This window comes from Leptonychotes weddellii, chromosome X (genome assembly GCF_054177405.1).
Source record: "Leptonychotes weddellii isolate Sample4059 chromosome X, ASM5417740v2, whole genome shotgun sequence".
Lineage (NCBI taxonomy): Eukaryota > Metazoa > Chordata > Mammalia > Carnivora > Phocidae > Leptonychotes > Leptonychotes weddellii.
Window position 1 is genome coordinate 57,860,890 of NC_138385.1, and position 16,856 is coordinate 57,877,745.

Consider the following 16,856-nt stretch of genomic DNA (forward strand, 5'->3'; position numbering starts at 1 on the left):
GGGGAGCTGGGGGGCTCCAGGAGATAGGGGAGGGGATAGGAACTGAGACCGCGGGGGTGGGAAAGGCTCTTGGTGGCAACGGCCCTAGGAGACTCTGAGGGGGCGTTCAGCCCGAGTTGGGGGGGAGTGAAAGGTAAGGGGGGAGGGGAACTGGGAGTTGCAGTGGGGTGGCGGGGGCAGGCGGGAGGGTGGAACGACGGACTGCCTGGCGAGTGTGGGCACAGGGCCAGGGCGGGGAACGCCTCTCCCCACAGGGGGCGCTGTATTGGGGGGGGGAAGTGGTCATTCGGACCAAAGCCGGTGGAAATGCTTGTCGGTTGTGGTGGGGGCTGTTCAAGAGAAATCCAAGTGGATGATGGGGTGTGTCCCAGAACCTATATAAGAAGGAATTCTGGCGAAGACCACCTCTTCTGCCCCCTCTTCTACCCCTAATCTACAGCCCATATCCAGTCATCCTCATGGACCCCAGTGATTTCCCCAGTCCGTTTGACCCATTGACCCTGCCAGAGAAGCCCCTGGCTGGAGACCTTCCAGTAGACATGGAATTTGGAGAGGACCTACTGGAATCCCAGACTGCCCCAACTCGAGGATGGGCACCCCCTGGCCCTTCTCCATCCTCAGGAGCCCTGGACCTGCTTGATACCCCTGCTGGCCTGGAAAAAGACCCTGGAGTCCTGGATGGAGCCACTGAGCTGCTGGGGCTGGGGGGGCTGCTCTATAAAGCCCCCTCCCCCCCAGAGGTGGACCATGGTCCTGAGGGGACCCTTGCATGGGATGCAGGAGATCAGACCCTAGAGCCTGGACCAGGGGGCCAGACCCCTGAGGTGGTACCACCTGAGCCAGGGGCTGGGGCAAATCCCTCTTCACCGGAGGGGCTACTAGAGCCGTTGGCTCCAGATTCACCAATAACACTGCAGTCCCCCCATATTGAAGAGGAGGAGACCACCAACATAGCTACAGGGAGAAGGGGCTCCCCTGGGCAGGAGGAGGAGCTTCCCCAAGGGCAGCCACAGAGCCCAAATGGTCCCCCCAGCCCTTCAGTGGGAGAGACTCTGGGGGATGGAATCAACAGTTCTCAGACCAAACCTGGGGGCCCTAGCCCTCCTGCACACCCTTCCTTGCCAGGTAGGTTGCCTAATCAGCTGGAGAGTTCAGGATGGCGAGAGGGTAGGGGTAAGGAGGGGTGGTTGTGTGTTTGGGGAAGACGTAGGGGAGGAGGAGGAGGAGGGGGGTGGAGAGATGAGAGTAGGGAGATGTATAGAGAAGGAGTTGGGAGTTTGGAAGGGAGGAGTTGGGGGGTGTGGCGAAGATGAAGGAAAGTAGGGGTAGGGAGGCAGCTCAGTGGCTGTGGGAGAGGAATAGGGGTGAGGTTTCAGGGGGTGGGTTGGGAAGAGTGGATTTGTTGGGGGAGGTTCCCTTTTTCTTACCCCAGTGGGCTGTTGGTGCCCGGGTCCTTCCTTCAGAATTTGGAGAGGACGCCGGGCTTCTTGGTGCTAAGATCTTTCCAGCTATTTTGTTCCAGAAGAGAGCGGGGTTTCTGGGTTTGGTGAATGATAACTGGGTCCTGAAGCCACCAACAGCATAGTGATTTCGGGGGAATGGTAGAAATGCAGGGCCTGGAATTGTGTCTCTGATAGGGGAGGGACAGCCTGGGCTTGAGAGGCTCTCCTTTCTCCCCTGTTCTGCCTCTCCCAGCTTGTGCCCAGGGTCTTGGGGCTTATATAACCACCTGAGTCCAGGGGAACCTATGCACATGTTAATGCTTCCTTTTCCCGTTGCTACCTTTGGGTGGTTGCGTTTGGTTTTGTTAGTGAACTCTAAGTCCTCTGATGAAAGGCGTGTGTTACCTGCGTTTCCTTAACTCCCAAACGATTGGGACAGAAGGCTGGTGGGAAGGCTAGGGTTTTTGTTTTTTTGTTTTTTTTTTAATGGAGCATAGCTGCCCCCCTTAGTGCAGAGCTCGAGGTAACCCTGCGAGGGGCCCCAAGAAGCCACAGGCACTTGAGTTTTCCCTTTCAGTTTTGAGTAAGTCCTTCCCCAGGAATGGAGGCGGAGGTTGGGCCAGGGAGGGGGCGGTGAGGGCAAGCTCAAGATTTAGGCTGTTTTCTGCTTCCTTTGCAGGAGATGGCCTGACTGGGAAGGCGAGTGAGAAGCCGCCTGAGAGGGTGAGGGGGGGAGGGGATTGGAAGGAGTCTGGTTCCCCCTATAGCTCTGGGAAGGACAGACCCTTCATTTTCCCTCCCAGATGTTGTTCTGTGGAGGGTGTGTGTGTGAGGAGAGTTAGGAGGAGGGAGGGAGCTCTTGTGTCTCCTGCTTCTTAAGGAGAAAGTCCAGCCCCCTTTTTTCCCTCCTCCTAAGGCCTGGGCCAAGGGTCCCTACTCTCCCTTCCCCCTCCCATCTCTGTACCCCCCCCACACTAGTGCAGCAGGCCCTTTAGCCTGCCCCTGGTGTCAGCTTTCCTCCCCTCCCTGTTTCCAAGGTACAGAAGAGAAGCGAGCGTGTTAGAAGAGTAGAGCCTCCCAAACCTGAGGTTGTGGATTCCACTGAGAGCAGTGAGTAGGACTTGAGGAAGTGTGACCGAGTGGGATGTGGCGGGCCACGGATCAACCGGCTCCCGCAGCGCTGCGCCCCGCAGAGTGTGAAGTGCCTATCTCTGCTGTGGGTTGGCATGGGAACCAGGGGCAGTGGGGGAAATGGAAAACAACGGCAGTGAGAATGGAGTTTCCTGTTTCAGCTGTGCCATCCCTGTCCTGAGCCTTCCCACTTGGAGCCCTCCCGCGCCCTCCCTAGGAGATTATGGAGTGACTAAGGGGGAGTGACACCAGTGGCTTAAGATACCAGTGTATTGGGGGTGGGGGTGGAAAGGCAGGAACCAGGGGGAAGGGGACCCCCCTTGCCCCCGGGGGGATCCAGTATCTGCTGAGCTCCCTGTGCGGTCAGAGGATGGCTGGAGACTAGGTTCGGTCCGGTAGCCTCTGCTCACTGCCCCTCTCCCCACGTCCTCAGTTCCAGTGTCAGATGAGGATTCTGATGCCATGGTAGATGACCCCAATGATGAGGACTTTGTGCCATTCCGGCCCCGGCGGTCCCCTCGCATGTCCCTCCGCTCGAGCGTGGCCCAAAGGGCCGGGCGCTCTGCGGTCGGCGCCAAGATGACCTGTGCGCATTGCCGGACGCCACTGCAGAAGGGGCAGACTGCCTACCAGCGCAAGGGGCTGCCCCAGCTCTTCTGCTCTTCGTCCTGTCTCACCACTTTCTCTAAGAAGCCTTCGGGCAAAAAGACCTGTACCTTCTGCAAGAAGTACGTGAAGGTTCCCCAGGTGCGGGGAGGGCAGGGAGCAGGCCGGGAATAATGGCTGAGTCAGGGACTATGTTGGCAAGAACCTAATGGAGCGGAACTGGGAGCGAGGCAGGTGAGGGAGGGGGCCCGAGGAGCGTAAGAGTAGTCGGGGGCCCGTGGTCACCGGCCCCCGAGGAGAGGGGGTGGGAGCTGGCGAAAGGAGAGGGTAGTGCTGAGTGAATATCCAAACCCGTTCCCCCACCCCACCCCCCTCCAGGGAGATCTGGAACACCAAGGACTCGGTTGTGGCCCAGACTGGTTCAGGAGGCTCCTTCCATGAGTTCTGCACGTCCGTCTGTCTCTCCCTGTACGAGGCCCAGCAGCAGCGCCCAATCCCCCAGTCCGGGGATCCCGCCGATGCCACTCGCTGCAGCATATGCCAGAAGACCGGAGAGGTGAGGAAGCTCGATGGGGGCCAGATTTGCAGAGCCTGGCCAGCCCGGAGCTGCCCCTGTGCTCCTGGGGCTGCAGGGGCCAGGCCCTGTGGAAGAGGGGAGTGGGGAAGGAGAGGCAGCCATCGTGAGGGAGCATATTCAAGGATAGAGCTTCTCCAGGATGTACGCAGCCGGCCTTCCTTGCCTCCCGGGACCTCACCATCGAGTCGGCAGCCCGATGTGCAGGTTGGGGGGTCCCTGGGCCCACTGTCCGCTGTGAAGGTCTAGGGTGAGGCGGGGCGGGCCGTCCTTGCTCCGGGGTGGGTGGTGGTGCCCAGGCCCTGGCTCAGGGTGTGCGTGTGTGTACACGGCAGGTCCTGCACGAGGTCAGCAACGGCAGCGTGGTGCACCGGCTCTGCAGTGATTCCTGCTTCTCCAAATTCCGGGCCAACAAGGGACTGAAAACCAACTGTTGTGACCAGTGCGGGGCTTACATCTACACCAAGACCGGGAGCCCCGGCCCTGAGCTCCTCTTCCACGAGGGCCAACAAAAGCGGTTCTGCAACACAACCTGCTTGGGGGCGTACAAGAAGGTGGGGCCGAGGGAGTAGTGCATTAGAGGGCTGTGGAAGGGGGTTGCGGTTCCTGGGTGACGAATAAAGGTGCCTGACGGGGTCGAGGGTTGGGAGGAATAAAGCGAATAAAGGGGGTTTCAATTGTATCTGTTATGTTTTATTTTTGAAGCTGGCTGGCGGATACACAGGTCTTTGTTATATCATCATCTATACTTTTTTTGTATGCCTGAAACCTTTCATGTTTTAAAAAATTTAACAAATAAAAGTGAAGGGACAAATCCAGCCTCAGCCTCTCCTTCCCCATCCTCACAGAAAAACACACGTGTGTACCCCTGTGTCTGGTGCAAGACCCTGTGTAAGAACTTTGAGATGCTATCACATGTGGATCGTAATGGCAAGACCAGCTTGTTCTGTTCCCTGTGCTGTACCACCTCTTACAAAGTGAAGCAGGCAGGGCTCACTGGTAGGTGCAAAGCCCTCTTCTCTGAGACCCCTGCTGGCCTTCCTTCTACCTCCCGTACTCCCCTCTTCTAAAGTAATCCCTGCCGCCCGACCTCAGCCCCGGCTACATCTTTCCATCTTCCCGTGGGTTTCCTGTTCCGTCTCTGCACTGCCTTACACCTTCTCTGTGCTCTCTCTCTCTCTCTCTCTCTCTCTCTCTCCCCGTCTCTCTCTCGGTCTCTCTCTCGGTCTCTCTCGGTCTCTTTCTCTCTCTCTCCCTTTCTCTCTGTGCCCCAGGCCCTCCCCGACCCTGCAGCTTCTGCCGCCGCAGCCTCTCTGACCCCTGTTACTACAACAAGGTTGATCGCACAGTCTACCAATTCTGCAGCCCCAGCTGCTGGACCAAGTTCCAGGTACTCCAAACCCTGGACCAGGGATTAAAGAAGGGTGTGGTGACAGAGAGAGGGTACGAGAGTTGGGGTAGGTAGGCCCGGGCCCCCGAGCCAAGAACGAGCCCTACTCCCCCCGCCCCCCACCACTGCCGCCGCCACGCACCTCCCTTACTTGTCTTCCTTCCCTTCAGCGCACAAGCCCTGAGGGGGGCATTCACCTGAGCTGTCACTACTGCCACAGCCTCTTCAGTGGCAAGCCTGAGGTCTTGGACTGGCAGGTAAGACCCCCGCCGCCCCCCCCCCCCGCCGCCCTGTCACAGGGCCACGGCCGGATGTCACAGCTCTGTCCTCGCCCGCCCTGTGCCCTCATCTCAGGACCAGGTGTTCCAGTTCTGCTGCCGGGACTGCTGTGAGGACTTCAAGCGGCTTCGCGGGGTGGTGTCCCAGTGCGAGCACTGCCGGCAGGAGAAGCTCCTGCACGAGAAACTTCGATTCAGCGGGGTGGAGAAGAGCTTCTGCAGCGAAGGTAAGGAGGCGGCGAAGGGGCAGGAGGCCCTGTACCTTGCAGCCTGAGGGGCTGGCAGGGAAGGGAGGAGGACTCACAGTGGGGCCTGTGGGCCGAGGGCCTCCGGCTCCTCCCCTCCGTGCATCCGTGCATCTGTCCATCCGTGCATCCGTGCATCCGTGGATCTGTCCATCCGTGCATCCGTGCATCCGTGCACCCGTGCACCCGTGCATCCGTGCGTCTGTCCATCCGTGCACCCGTGCATCCGTGCATCTGTCAATCCGTGCATCTGTCCATCCGTGCACCCGTGCATCCGTGCATCCCAAGGCTTCAGGCCCCAGAGGCTGTTGGGGCTTTTACTCAGACCCCCTTGGAAAGGTCGGCTCTCGCCGCCCCCCATGGCCATGTCTGTGTCCCTGGACTCTTCCCTCTTGCCCTGTCCGCAGGATGTGTGCTGCTGTACAAACAGGACTTCACCAAGAAGCTGGGGTTGTGCTGTATCACTTGTACGTACTGCTCCCAGACCTGCCAGCGTGGGGTCACCGAGCAGCTGGACGGGAGCACCTGGGACTTCTGCAGCGAGGACTGCAAGAGCAAGTACCTGCTGTGGTACTGCAAGGTGAGGGGCACAGCGCATCCGAGAGGGGGAGGGGAGGGGCGGTCTCCAGGGAGGGGGGCAGCACGGAGGGCTTCTCCCATTTTTAGGGAGGCGGGGCTGACCATCCTGTGGACACCCTCAGGCTGCCCGGTGCCACGCCTGTAAGCGCCAGGGGAAGCTGCTGGAGACCATCCACTGGCGCGGGCAGATCCGTCATTTCTGCAACCAGCAGTGTCTACTGCGCTTTTATAGCCAGCAGAACCAACCCAACCTGGATACCCAGAGTGGGCCTGAGAGCCTCCTGAACAGTGAGTCCCGGGCCGGGGGCTCGGTGGGGGCTATTCCGTTAGAACCGGCTCGGACTCTTCTCACCCTGGGCCCAGCCCCTCTCTTCTCCCGCTCTGGCCTTCACCTCATCCTCAGCCAGAGCTCCTGGCGCCGTGTTCCCTTGCAGCCTCTGGACCGTGCAGGTACTAGGGGGAGCCTTGTTTAAAGGTTCTCAGAGTTTGAGTCTCCTGCGTCAGTATCGAGGACATGTTTTTAGGGAATAGGCACCTACCCAGGTGGGATGGGGCCTGTGGGGGCTGTGGTTAGCATTCTTTTCTTTTTTAATTAATTAATTTATTTATTTGATTGGGAGAGAGCGCACACAAGCAGAGGTGAGGGACAAAGGGAGAGGGAGAAGCAGACGCCCCACTGAGCAGGGAGCCCGATGCGGGACTCGATCCCAGGACCCTGAGACCACGACCCGAGCTAAAGCAGATGCTTAACTGACTGAGCCACCCAGGTGCCCCTGTGTTTAGTTTTCTGAGAGAAGGAAGTGTCAGCATAAGCCCTACCTTTAGTGAGACTGAAGACTATTGTTTCTAGAATGTTACCTTAGTCCCCCCACTGCTTCAGGGGTCCCAGGCTTCTGAGGGCCATCTGCATGGAAGGTCTCAAAGTGTGGGTTCCCCAAGAAGTTTTGATCTTCTTGGCAGCTGGGAGCAAAGAATCTTCTTGGCCCCTGTCACTGGGGCCTAGAGAAGACTAGATCTGGGGTGGCGAGGAGGGGATAGTCTAGATATCCCATTTGCATTTAGCGCACCTCTTAACGGAGCTCTCCCGGGACAGGGACGAGGAAAACGGAAGAGCAGGTTCCTCAGATGAGAGCATTCACTTGTTTTGATCTCTAGGTCAGTCTCCTGAGTCAAAGCCCCAGACACCGTCTCAAACCAAAGCGGAGAACAGCAATACAGCAAAGACCCCAGAGGAAAATGGGAATCTGGGCAAGGTCAGGGCCGAAGCCGAGGGGGTGGATGGCCTCAGAAGGGGGTCTGGTAAGTTGGTGGCACTAACGTTCCTTTGTCTCTGCAGATCCCTGCAAAGACCCGATCGGCTCCCACTGCTTCCACCCCTCCTCCACCCCCACCGCCCCCAGCAACACCCCGCAAAAACAAAGCTGCCATGTGTAAACCACTGATGCAGAATCGGGGGGTCTCCTGTAAGGTGGAGATGAAGTCCAAAGGGAGCCAAACAGGTGAGCCAGGGTACCTAGACATCCCAGCCCTGTGCTTGGGAGCCGGACCAGGGGGTTTTTTTAGGCGGCTGAGGTATCATGCGTCTGGTGGTTCTGGAACCATGGAGTTGTCTCTCAGCCTTTGGTGCAAGCGCCGGTTTGTGACACCGAGCGTGCGTTAGAGCCTTCGGTGGTGACGAGCGAGCGGCCCCGGCCCCAGGCAGGATGTGACCAATCGAGCGGGGGCTCTGAGAAGACCCCTTTCTCGTTGGCAGAAGAATGGAAGCCACAGGTGATCGTGCTGCCCATCCCAGTGCCCATCTTTGTGCCAGTGCCTATGCATCTGTACTGCCAGAAAGTTCCGGTGCCTTTCTCCATGCCCATCCCGGTGAGCTTCCCAGCCCGTCCTGCTGCGGCCTCCTCTACCCTCTCAGCGCTGAGACCCCCTGCCCCCCCCGCCTCCCTCCCACCAGCCGTCCCTCTTCCTCGCTGCTGCGCTTCTGGGTGCCTAGCTGGGATTTGTGCCTCTAGGTGCCTGTGCCCATGTTCCTGCCCACCACCTTGGAGAGCACAGACAAGATTGTGGAGACCATTGAGGAGCTGAAGGTGAAGATCCCTTCCAACCCCTTGGAGGCCGACATCCTGGCTATGGCAGAAATGATTGCAGAGGCTGAGGAGTTAGACAAGGCCTCATCTGACCTTTGTGGTATGCCACGGACAGCGGTGTTGAGGGACACAGGGTGCGACCCGTCTGTCTCGGCCTCAGGGGGCGGAGTGTGGTGATCTTGGTGCCTCAGCAGGACTGGGGCGTAGTTGGGGCCGGCCCCTGAGGGCCCGTGAGGGCGCTAGGCAGGAGCTGCAGTGACCAAGCCCGCTTCTCTGCCTCCCAGATCTTGTGAGCAACCAGAGTGCAGAGGGGCTTCTGGAAGACTGTGACCTGTTCGGACCAGCAAGAGATGACGTCCTGGCCATGGCCGTCAAGATGGCCAATGTCCTGGATGAGCCCGGGCAAGATTTGGAGGCCGACTTCCCCAAGAGTGAGTAGGATGTGGAGCGTTTCCAGGGAGTACAGAAGCCTCTGTGCCATCGGGAGGAGTGACCCTCGTGACCTGAGCATGCCCTAACCAGTGCTCCTTGTGACCCTATGACAGAAGGCTCACGCAGGGACCAGTCCCAGAGATACTGGGACAGGCACGCTATTTTACAGTTGTGTCTTGCTTGTTTTTTCCAATCGTGGCAAAACACATGACCTGAGACTTACCATCTTACCCACGTTTAAGTACGCAGTTCCGTAGTGTTACGAACATTTGCATCGTTGTGAGTTTTGGTGTCTGTGTGCCTCTGAGTGTGTTCCTGCTATAGCTTTGCCGGTTCCTGTTGAGCACGGTGAAGCTTTGTGGGAGGCTCATCTCCGGGCAAGTGGGCAAATAGGAGGGGAAGGGTGGGAGCACTACCGGGTTGAGATCTTAAAACCTGGATTTCTTCTTCTTTCCACTCTTAACAGATCCTTTGGACATTAACCCCAGTGTAGACTTCCTCTTTGATTGTGGCCTGGTAGGGCCCGAGGACGTGTCTGCTGAACAAGACCTTCCCCGCACCATGAGGAAGGTGAGGGCTGGGGTGTTGAATCCACAGCAGAGGGAGGGGGCCCAAAGAACTCGGGGGAGGGTCTCGTAGCCAAGCCAGCAGCCTTAGTGTGACTTTCCTGCCCTCTTTTCTCTACCATTGTGAGTACCAAGAAACAGCCAAATTTCTCTCTCCCTGGTTCATGAGGTCATCAGGGCTGTTTCTGGGGCTCTGTGCTCTGGAAGCTTGCCGTGTTCTGATGTCAGTCCCCTCGTTCCGCGGTGGTCAACACTATCCCAACTAGCTTCCGTGGTGCCCCTGGCCTTGCCCCAGCCACGTCTCTCCTTTCTCTCCCCATCCAGGGTCAAAAGCGGCTGGTGCTTTCCGAGAGCTGTTCCCGGGACTCCATGAGCAGCCAGCCTAGCTGTACTGGGCTTAACTATTCGTATGGTGTCAATGCTTGGAAGTGCTGGGTGCAGTCAAAATATGCCAATGGAGAAACGAGCAAGGGGGATGAGCTGCGTTTTGGCCGTAAGTTGGGGCGGGGGGCGGGGAGGAAGGTACCCTATGGGGAAGAGAGTGGGGAGAGGGAGAGGAGGAGGAAGAGGGCCAGGGCTGTGATTCAGCGGAGGACGTGAGGGTGTCTAGGAGTGATAAGGCTGTGATCACCGAAGGGTGTCCTGTGAAGATGGGGAAGGGCTGCCTAGGTTTCATGGCTGAGGGCTTTTTTTTTTTTTTTTTTGCAATGGGTGGGTTTGTTCTGGAGCTGGATGCGACTGAGGGATGGAGGGATTAACGATGGACTGAAATGAAATTCTCCATGTGGAGCATTCTTAATCCCATCCACCTCTACTGCATATCCCTGCAGCCAAACCGATGCGCATCAAAGAGGATATCCTGGCCTGCTCGGCTGCCGAACTCAACTATGGCCTGGCCCAGTTTGTGAGAGAAATCACTCGACCCAACGGGGAACGATACGAACCCGACAGTATCTACTACCTGTGTCTTGGCATCCAACAGGTACCCCTTGCACGCTGCCTCACTTGCCATCACCCTCGACAGAGCAGGCAGGGTCCCACCAGAAATGGCCCCGTCCCACTCCCTGTTCCTCACCCTGTCTCCTACCCTGAGCAGGTCTCCTCGGTGATCCTCAGACCCGTTCTAGGAAGGGAAGGATGGGTGGAGCTGGGTTCCTTGAGTGGTGGGGGGATGGTAAGTTTCCACTGGGAGAGGTCGGCCGTGCATTATGTGACGAGACCTCAGAGTGGTGGGCATCGCTGGGGAAGAGCACCCTGGGTCACACAACCCAGCAGCTGTTTCCCACTGCCTTCTCATTACCAAGGTCGCCATGCCTGAGGCCTTTGGCATCGTGTCTTTCCTCTAGAACCTAGAGTCTAGCTTTTTAATGTGCGTTTGGTTTTCTTTCTTCAGTACTTGCTAGAAAATAACCGAATGGTGAACATCTTCACGGACCTTTACTATCTGACTTTCGTTCAAGAACTCAACAAGTCTCTGAGTACCTGGCAGCCCACGCTCCTCCCCAACAGTAAGGGACAGGGACTTAGCAATCCCTCTGTCCTTTCCTCCAGTCTTTAAATACGCCGTTCCAAGAGTCCTGGGCTCTTTGGTCTGCCACTCTTCACAAAGGCTCAGAGGGCAAGAGTTATGGACCTGGGGGCCTCAGAGTTCAGAGCTAGAAGAGCCAGGGCCCCCCGTCCTTGAACCTGACTTAGGTCTGACGAGCTATCTCTGGGTCTGAGAAGGGTGGCGTGGGTTTAGTTGGTAAGAGTGGAAAGAAAAGAAGACATTGTGGGACTCCCCAAGGTTTACATCTGCCTGCCTGTAACTTGAGGGTGGCGAGAGACGCTCCAAATGCAGGTGGAAACCATAAAAAAAATCCAGTTCAGGGCGCCTGGGTGGCTCAATCGGTTAGGTGTCTGACTCTTTTTTTAAAGATTTTATTTACTTAATAGAGAGAGAGAGAGAGGGAGGGGAAGAGAATGGGGGAGGGGCAGAGAGAGAGAGAGAGAGAGAGAAGCAGACTCCCCGCTGAGCAGGGAGCCCACTGTGGGGCTCGATCCCAGGACCCTGGGATCATGACCCGATGCCTAACCGGCTGAGCCACCCAGGCGCACCCCCACCCCCTAGTGTCTGACTCTTAATCTCAGCTCAGGTCTCATCTCAGGGTCGTGAGTTCAAGCCCCACATTGGGCTCCACGCTGGGTGTACAGCCTACTTACAAAAAAAAAACCAAAAAAAACCAAAACCAACTCAATTCCACCATCTACTCTAGCAGAGTATCAGGGTTTGATCTGTAGTGGCCACTTCCCTGAACGGGGACGGTGTGGGAAATGCCTGTGAGCGGGACATCTGGGGTCAGAGGCGGTCGGGTGTGGGCGGTTGATCCCCTCTGACTGGCCTCTCTCCCTTGACCGGTGCAGATACGGTGTTCTCTCGGGTGGAGGAAGAGCACCTCTGGGAGTGTAAGCAGCTGGGGGTCTACTCGCCCTTCGTCCTCCTCAACACCCTCATGTTCTTCAACACTAAGTTTTTTGGGCTACAGACAGCCGAGGAGCACATGCAGCTCTCCTTCACCAACGTGGTGCGGCAGTCCCGCAAGTGTACCACCCCTCGGGGCACCACCAAGGTGGTGAGCATCCGCTACTATGCCCCAGTCCGCCAGAGAAAAGGGCGAGGTACGAGGCTGCCCCCTCCTTTATCTTTCCCCCCCTCTGCTCGCCCCTTCGGCGCCCCGCCATCACCACCGGCTTGGCCTCCTCTCCTCTGCTTCCCTGCCCTTCCATTCCCGTGTTGGCAGAGCAGGTGCCAGCAGCCAGCCCCGCGATCTGCTGGGCAGTGGCTCTTGCATCCATAGGAGGTCACTCGGCTGCCTGTGTCTGACTTTGCTCATTTCAAGGCAATTTCCTTTTCTTAGGTGGGGGCGGACAGGTAGGAAGCCCGTTGGGTGTGTTTGGCTGTGGGGGAGAGTTGACGGCGTGGCTGAGAGGCTTTCCCTGGCTCTTTGCTATTGCGTGTGACAGAAGCCACACCTTGGTTTCCACTCTGGCCCTGGAGTCCTGTCCCATCTGAGTGCAGTTCCCGAGGTCGCTGCTCTGGACCCGAGCCTCCCCCTGGACTCCTGTCCCCAGAGCTGGGACCATGGCTGTTTCTCTGTCCCGGAAGGCCAGCCCAGCCTTGCAGAGTCGGGCCTGTTCTGTGAGCATGTGTGCATCATTTCTGAGATTACTTCTTTAGGAAATCAATTTGGGGTAGATTATAAAGAGAGGCTTTGGCGGTGAGAACTAGGGAGGCCTGCAGAGTGACCCCCCCCTCCCCCACCAACAGGACGTTTGCTTGGTGTGGGGAGACTGACCGACTCTTCTTCTGCCTTTATTTCTCTATGAGACTGTATTTGGCGTCCCGAGGCCTTCTGTGCCCTGGACCGTGCTCTTGGAGGTGGTTCATCCCCACTGTGCTTTTTAATGACTCTGGGTCATTTGCATCCTCCGCAGACACGGGGCCCGGGAAACGGAAGAGAGAAGACGAAGCCCCTATCTTAGAGCAGCGTGAGAACCGCATGAATCCCCTCCGCTGCCCAGTCAAGTTCTATGAGTTCTATCTCTCCAAATGGTGAGTTGGAGGATTTGCAGGAATGACATTAGCATGGAGACCCCAGGGGTCTACTTCGCCCTGGTACTGACCTCTGTCCTTCCCCCCCTTCCACCCACCCCACCCCGCTCCCCACCGTTGCAGTCCCGAAAGCCTCCGGACTCGCAACGATGTCTTCTACCTGCAACCTGAGCGGTCCTGCATCGCAGAGTCCCCTCTCTGGTATTCTGTCATCCCCATGGACCGTAGCATGTTGGAGAGTATGCTCAATCGCATTCTGGCCGTGCGTGAGATTTACGAGGAGCTGGGTCGTCCTGGGGAGGAAGACCTGGACTGAGCCCGTGTGCTGTCCGTGTCCATCTCTCACACCAATATCTGGCCTGGGGCCACGTCCCGCAGGGCGCCTGGCCCGGGAACCAATGCTACTCATTCTGAAGGGCCCTGACTGCCCTCCTCCATCCCCTGCCTTCCCTAGGAACCCCTGGCTTTTTACCTTCTTCCATTACCACTTGACGACCCCAGGGTTCCAGTCCTCTGTCCGCAGGGGCTGGGCTCCCAGTGATGGGCAAAACCCAGCGAGGCCACTTTCTTTATGCTTCAGAGTAAACCCCTTCCCTTGGGGCCAGACTCTGGATGGAGTGTTCATAGCTCTGGTGATCCTGTTGGCTTTGGGTTTCCCGACCCATCCCGCATAGGTAAAGCTCCCTGTTCCTAGGTTCGGCCAAGGGAAAAAACCCAGCTGCCTTCTCTGCCCTGCGCCCACTCCCTTCTCTACCCTTCCCCGGTACCACGCTAAAGGGTCTTATACGAAAGATCTGAAAGTAATGAGGGGACCATCTACCTACAACACGGAGCTTAGATGCTCCTCCCCTCCCATGAGATAACTGGTGGTTGGAACCCCCTCGCCACTGTATTCCCCCTCCCCATCCCTGCAAGCACCGACCCCTGGTGCTGCACGTTTAAAAACTCCCAAACGCTTTCTTTCCCTCAAAGGCAGAGAATGACTCTAAGTATGGGGAGCTGACTCCTGTCCCCTTGGTTTACGTGTTTGTTTCTCTCTGCCATCTTAGGTTGGCATGAGCCATGGTGTCAACATGCTTAGCCCCCTTCTGTAACTGCCTCCCTTTAGTTCAATGGACAGAATTTCCCAAGGCAAAAAACTACCTTCTGACTTGAACTGGGGCTGGGTTCCCCATTCTTGTTCTCCCCCCATCATAAGAGCCAGGCCAAGCCTGTGGGGGCCCTGGGTCGTGCAGGATGGGCTCTGTGGTCAAAGGATAGGTGAGGAGCTGTGGGCAGGGGTCCCGCCCCCACTGCCGACATCTCCCTTTCCCATCTTGCCTTTGTAGTTCCAGAAAGCTATTAGTGTCCAGCAAAGGGGGTTACCCAGTTCTTTCCCTGTTGGCTTTGCTGTTCCCCAGCCTCCTTTTTGTGTTTTTATAACTGTCACCAGTTTAGCCACTGTTTAAATTGTATATATTGTTCTGAGGCGCCTGGCCTGTCCCTTCAGTGAGCCATGCCCACCCTTGTGTTGTAGTGAGAAGCTGTTGTCACGACTAACCTTCTGTCTCTGGAATTGTTTGTTTCAAATAAAGAATTAAAATTGTCTTTTGCCTTCTCTGGGGGAAGGAGAGTGGTGTTTGGAGCGGTGAGGGATATAGAGGACTGATGTTGGGCTCTCAGGGGGTAAAGCTCTCAAGGGGTAAAGAAGTGGGGTGTCCCGCCCCAGGCTAAAAATCATCTTTACCCACCTCACTGAAGGAATCCACTAGGAATATGGTCCTCTTTGTAACAGGTTTCCAAATACTTAAGGGGGAAAAAAATCAATTCAACAGCTATCCGTTAAGGACCTACTATGTTAAGGACCTCAGATTACATGCTTCAGAGAAGACAAAGATTAATTAGACCGGGATCCTATCCCCAGCAGGCTCCCAGGCTACAAGGGGAGACAGACCGGTGCACAGTCCTAAGACAGGCAGAATGAAATAAATACATCCAGTACTATGGGAGAGCAGAGGAATAAGGAACTCATTTCCAGTTTATGGGGAGGTGTGTGTGCTGAGTTCACCGAGGGCGGTGGCATTTGACCTGGGCCTCAGTAACTGGGAGGGGTTGGGGGCCCCCGACCCAATCAAAGCCACAGGGAAGGGAAGTGCGAGGCTGAGGTTTTCCAGCCAGGGAATGACAGGATGCAATCTGTTGCTTTAGGGAGGAGACCCCCCCCCAAACAGTATAAAGGATGGGGGCGGGGGCAGGTAAAAACTGGGGCTGATAGATTCTGTGGGCCTTGATGGGGGCCACGGGGATAAAGAAGGAAGAGGGAGGATGGATTCAGATATTTTGAAGTTAACATCTGTAGGATCTGGGAGAGAGGGAGGAAGTGAGCATGAATCCCAGGTTTCTAGCCTTGCCGATTGGAGAGTCGTGGTTCTTGGGTTTTTTTTTTTTTTTTTTGCCGGAGAGTAGGAGTAGGACGGGATTCGTAACAAGTTGAGGTTTTGGTCATGTTGGTTGGGTTCGAGAGTCTCCTGAAAGACCTCTATCCTGGTTGTGCAACAGGGCGGAAAGAACACCCAAACTTGACTTTCTACTCACAGCTCTGCCACTCAAACCTTTTAGAGTCTCACCTTAAAAATGCATTCATATTCTGCCCCGACTTTCTCACAGACCCGTTGCAAAGACCACATGGGAAAATGGGCACGAAAGAGCAGTATCAGGGTGCCTGGGTGGCTTAGTCGGTTAAGCATCCCACTTGATTTCGGCTCAGATCACGATCTCGGGGGCGTAGGATTGAGCCCCGCATTGGGCTCCACGCTGGGCACGGAGCCTGTTTCCTGTTCTCTCTCCCTCTCCCTCTGCCCATTCCCCACCCTCCCCCCAAAAAGAAAAAGAGCAGTATGGATGCTAGATACTACCATACACACTAGACAGTTGGAAATGTGGGTCTGAGGCTTAGAAGAGAGATGAGGTGTTATTTTTTATTTTGGGGGCTTTATCGAGGTACACTTGACATATAACAGTATAGGGTTTTTTTTAAAGAATTTTATTTATTTGACAGAGAGAGAGGCAGCGAGAGAGGGAACACAAGCAGGGGGGAGTGGGAGAGGGAGAAGCAGGCTTCCCGCTGAGCAGGGAGCCCGATGCGGGGCTCGATCCCAGGACCCCGGGATCATGACCTGAGCCGAAGGCAGACGCTTTACCAACTGAGCCACCAGGCGCCCCAGAACAGTATAGGTTTAAAGGCTATGGCTATGCTGATTGGATACACTTATATATCGCAAAATGATCACCACTGTAGTTTAGCTAACACCTCCAGCCCGTCGCAAATTACCATCTCTTTTTTGAGGGCGAGAACATTTAAGATCTACTCTCTTAGCAACTTTCAAGTGTATAATATAATGTTGTTAACTAGAGTCACCATGCTGTACATTAGATCCCCAGAACTTATTCATCCTATAACTGGGAATTTTAGAGGCTTTGACCATGCCTCCTCGTTTCCCCCACCGCCAGCCCCTGGAAACCACCATTTTACTCTCGTGCAATATTTGTCTTTCTCTCTGACCTCTTTTACTTAGTGTCATGCATGAGATGTCAATTTAGAAGTCATCTGCAAAGAGCTAGCTAGCTGAAGCTCTGGGATTGGACAAGATCACTAAGGGAGAAACTGAATGAAGAGAGAAGAGGACAAAACAAAAAAATGGTACCTTGGAGAGTATCTCCAATTACCCCGTGGAAGGAACAGAGAGGGAAAGACCAGAGAAATAGAAGGAGCCCCAGTCTGCCAGATGCCAAAGGTCGAACCACCTGACGCAAAGCTGTCCTCATTCCCAGGCCAACATGAGGTCTACTAAATTTCCCTTCTCCCATCTTCACCAGGGCCTAAAGCCGTCTGGCTCTCTTCCTTCCTTTCCCTCCTGGAACAGAGAAGAGTCTGATGTCATTAGTTCAACTAGATTTC

At 56.1% G+C, this 16,856-nt stretch overlaps 1 protein-coding gene across 7 annotated transcripts in view; it reads left to right on the forward strand.

Moving 5' to 3' along the window:
* ZMYM3 (zinc finger MYM-type containing 3) overlaps positions 1–14,506 on the forward strand; it is a 15,797-nt gene extending 1,291 nt beyond the window's left edge. For 3 of the 7 annotated variants that reach the window (XM_081808684.1, XM_081808685.1, XM_006748416.3), the window contains exons 2-25: positions 440–1,125; positions 2,122–2,165; positions 2,480–2,552; positions 3,007–3,301; positions 3,558–3,735; positions 4,089–4,307; positions 4,602–4,752; positions 5,028–5,143; positions 5,314–5,400; positions 5,498–5,648; positions 6,074–6,246; positions 6,368–6,533; positions 7,401–7,498; positions 7,582–7,744; positions 7,999–8,111; positions 8,255–8,429; positions 8,614–8,760; positions 9,228–9,331; positions 9,652–9,820; positions 10,158–10,309; positions 10,721–10,835; positions 11,731–11,985; positions 12,802–12,919; positions 13,043–14,506. In XM_081808684.1, coding sequence (XP_081664810.1) covers positions 459–1,125; positions 2,122–2,165; positions 2,480–2,552; positions 3,007–3,301; positions 3,558–3,735; positions 4,089–4,307; positions 4,602–4,752; positions 5,028–5,143; positions 5,314–5,400; positions 5,498–5,648; positions 6,074–6,246; positions 6,368–6,533; positions 7,401–7,498; positions 7,582–7,744; positions 7,999–8,111; positions 8,255–8,429; positions 8,614–8,760; positions 9,228–9,331; positions 9,652–9,820; positions 10,158–10,309; positions 10,721–10,835; positions 11,731–11,985; positions 12,802–12,919; positions 13,043–13,235 — 4,122 coding nt within the window. In that variant the 5' untranslated portion in view covers positions 440–458 and the 3' untranslated portion in view covers positions 13,236–14,506. The remainder of the gene's footprint in view (positions 1–439; positions 1,126–2,121; positions 2,166–2,479; positions 2,553–3,006; positions 3,302–3,557; positions 3,736–4,088; positions 4,308–4,601; positions 4,753–5,027; positions 5,144–5,313; positions 5,401–5,497; positions 5,649–6,073; positions 6,247–6,367; positions 6,534–7,400; positions 7,499–7,581; positions 7,745–7,998; positions 8,112–8,254; positions 8,430–8,613; positions 8,761–9,227; positions 9,332–9,651; positions 9,821–10,157; positions 10,310–10,720; positions 10,836–11,730; positions 11,986–12,801; positions 12,920–13,042) is intronic. The other 4 variants (XM_081808686.1, XM_006748417.3, XM_081808687.1 and 1 more) reach the window with 4 other exon arrangements.
* The last annotated feature ends 2,350 nt before the right edge of the window (positions 14,507–16,856 follow it).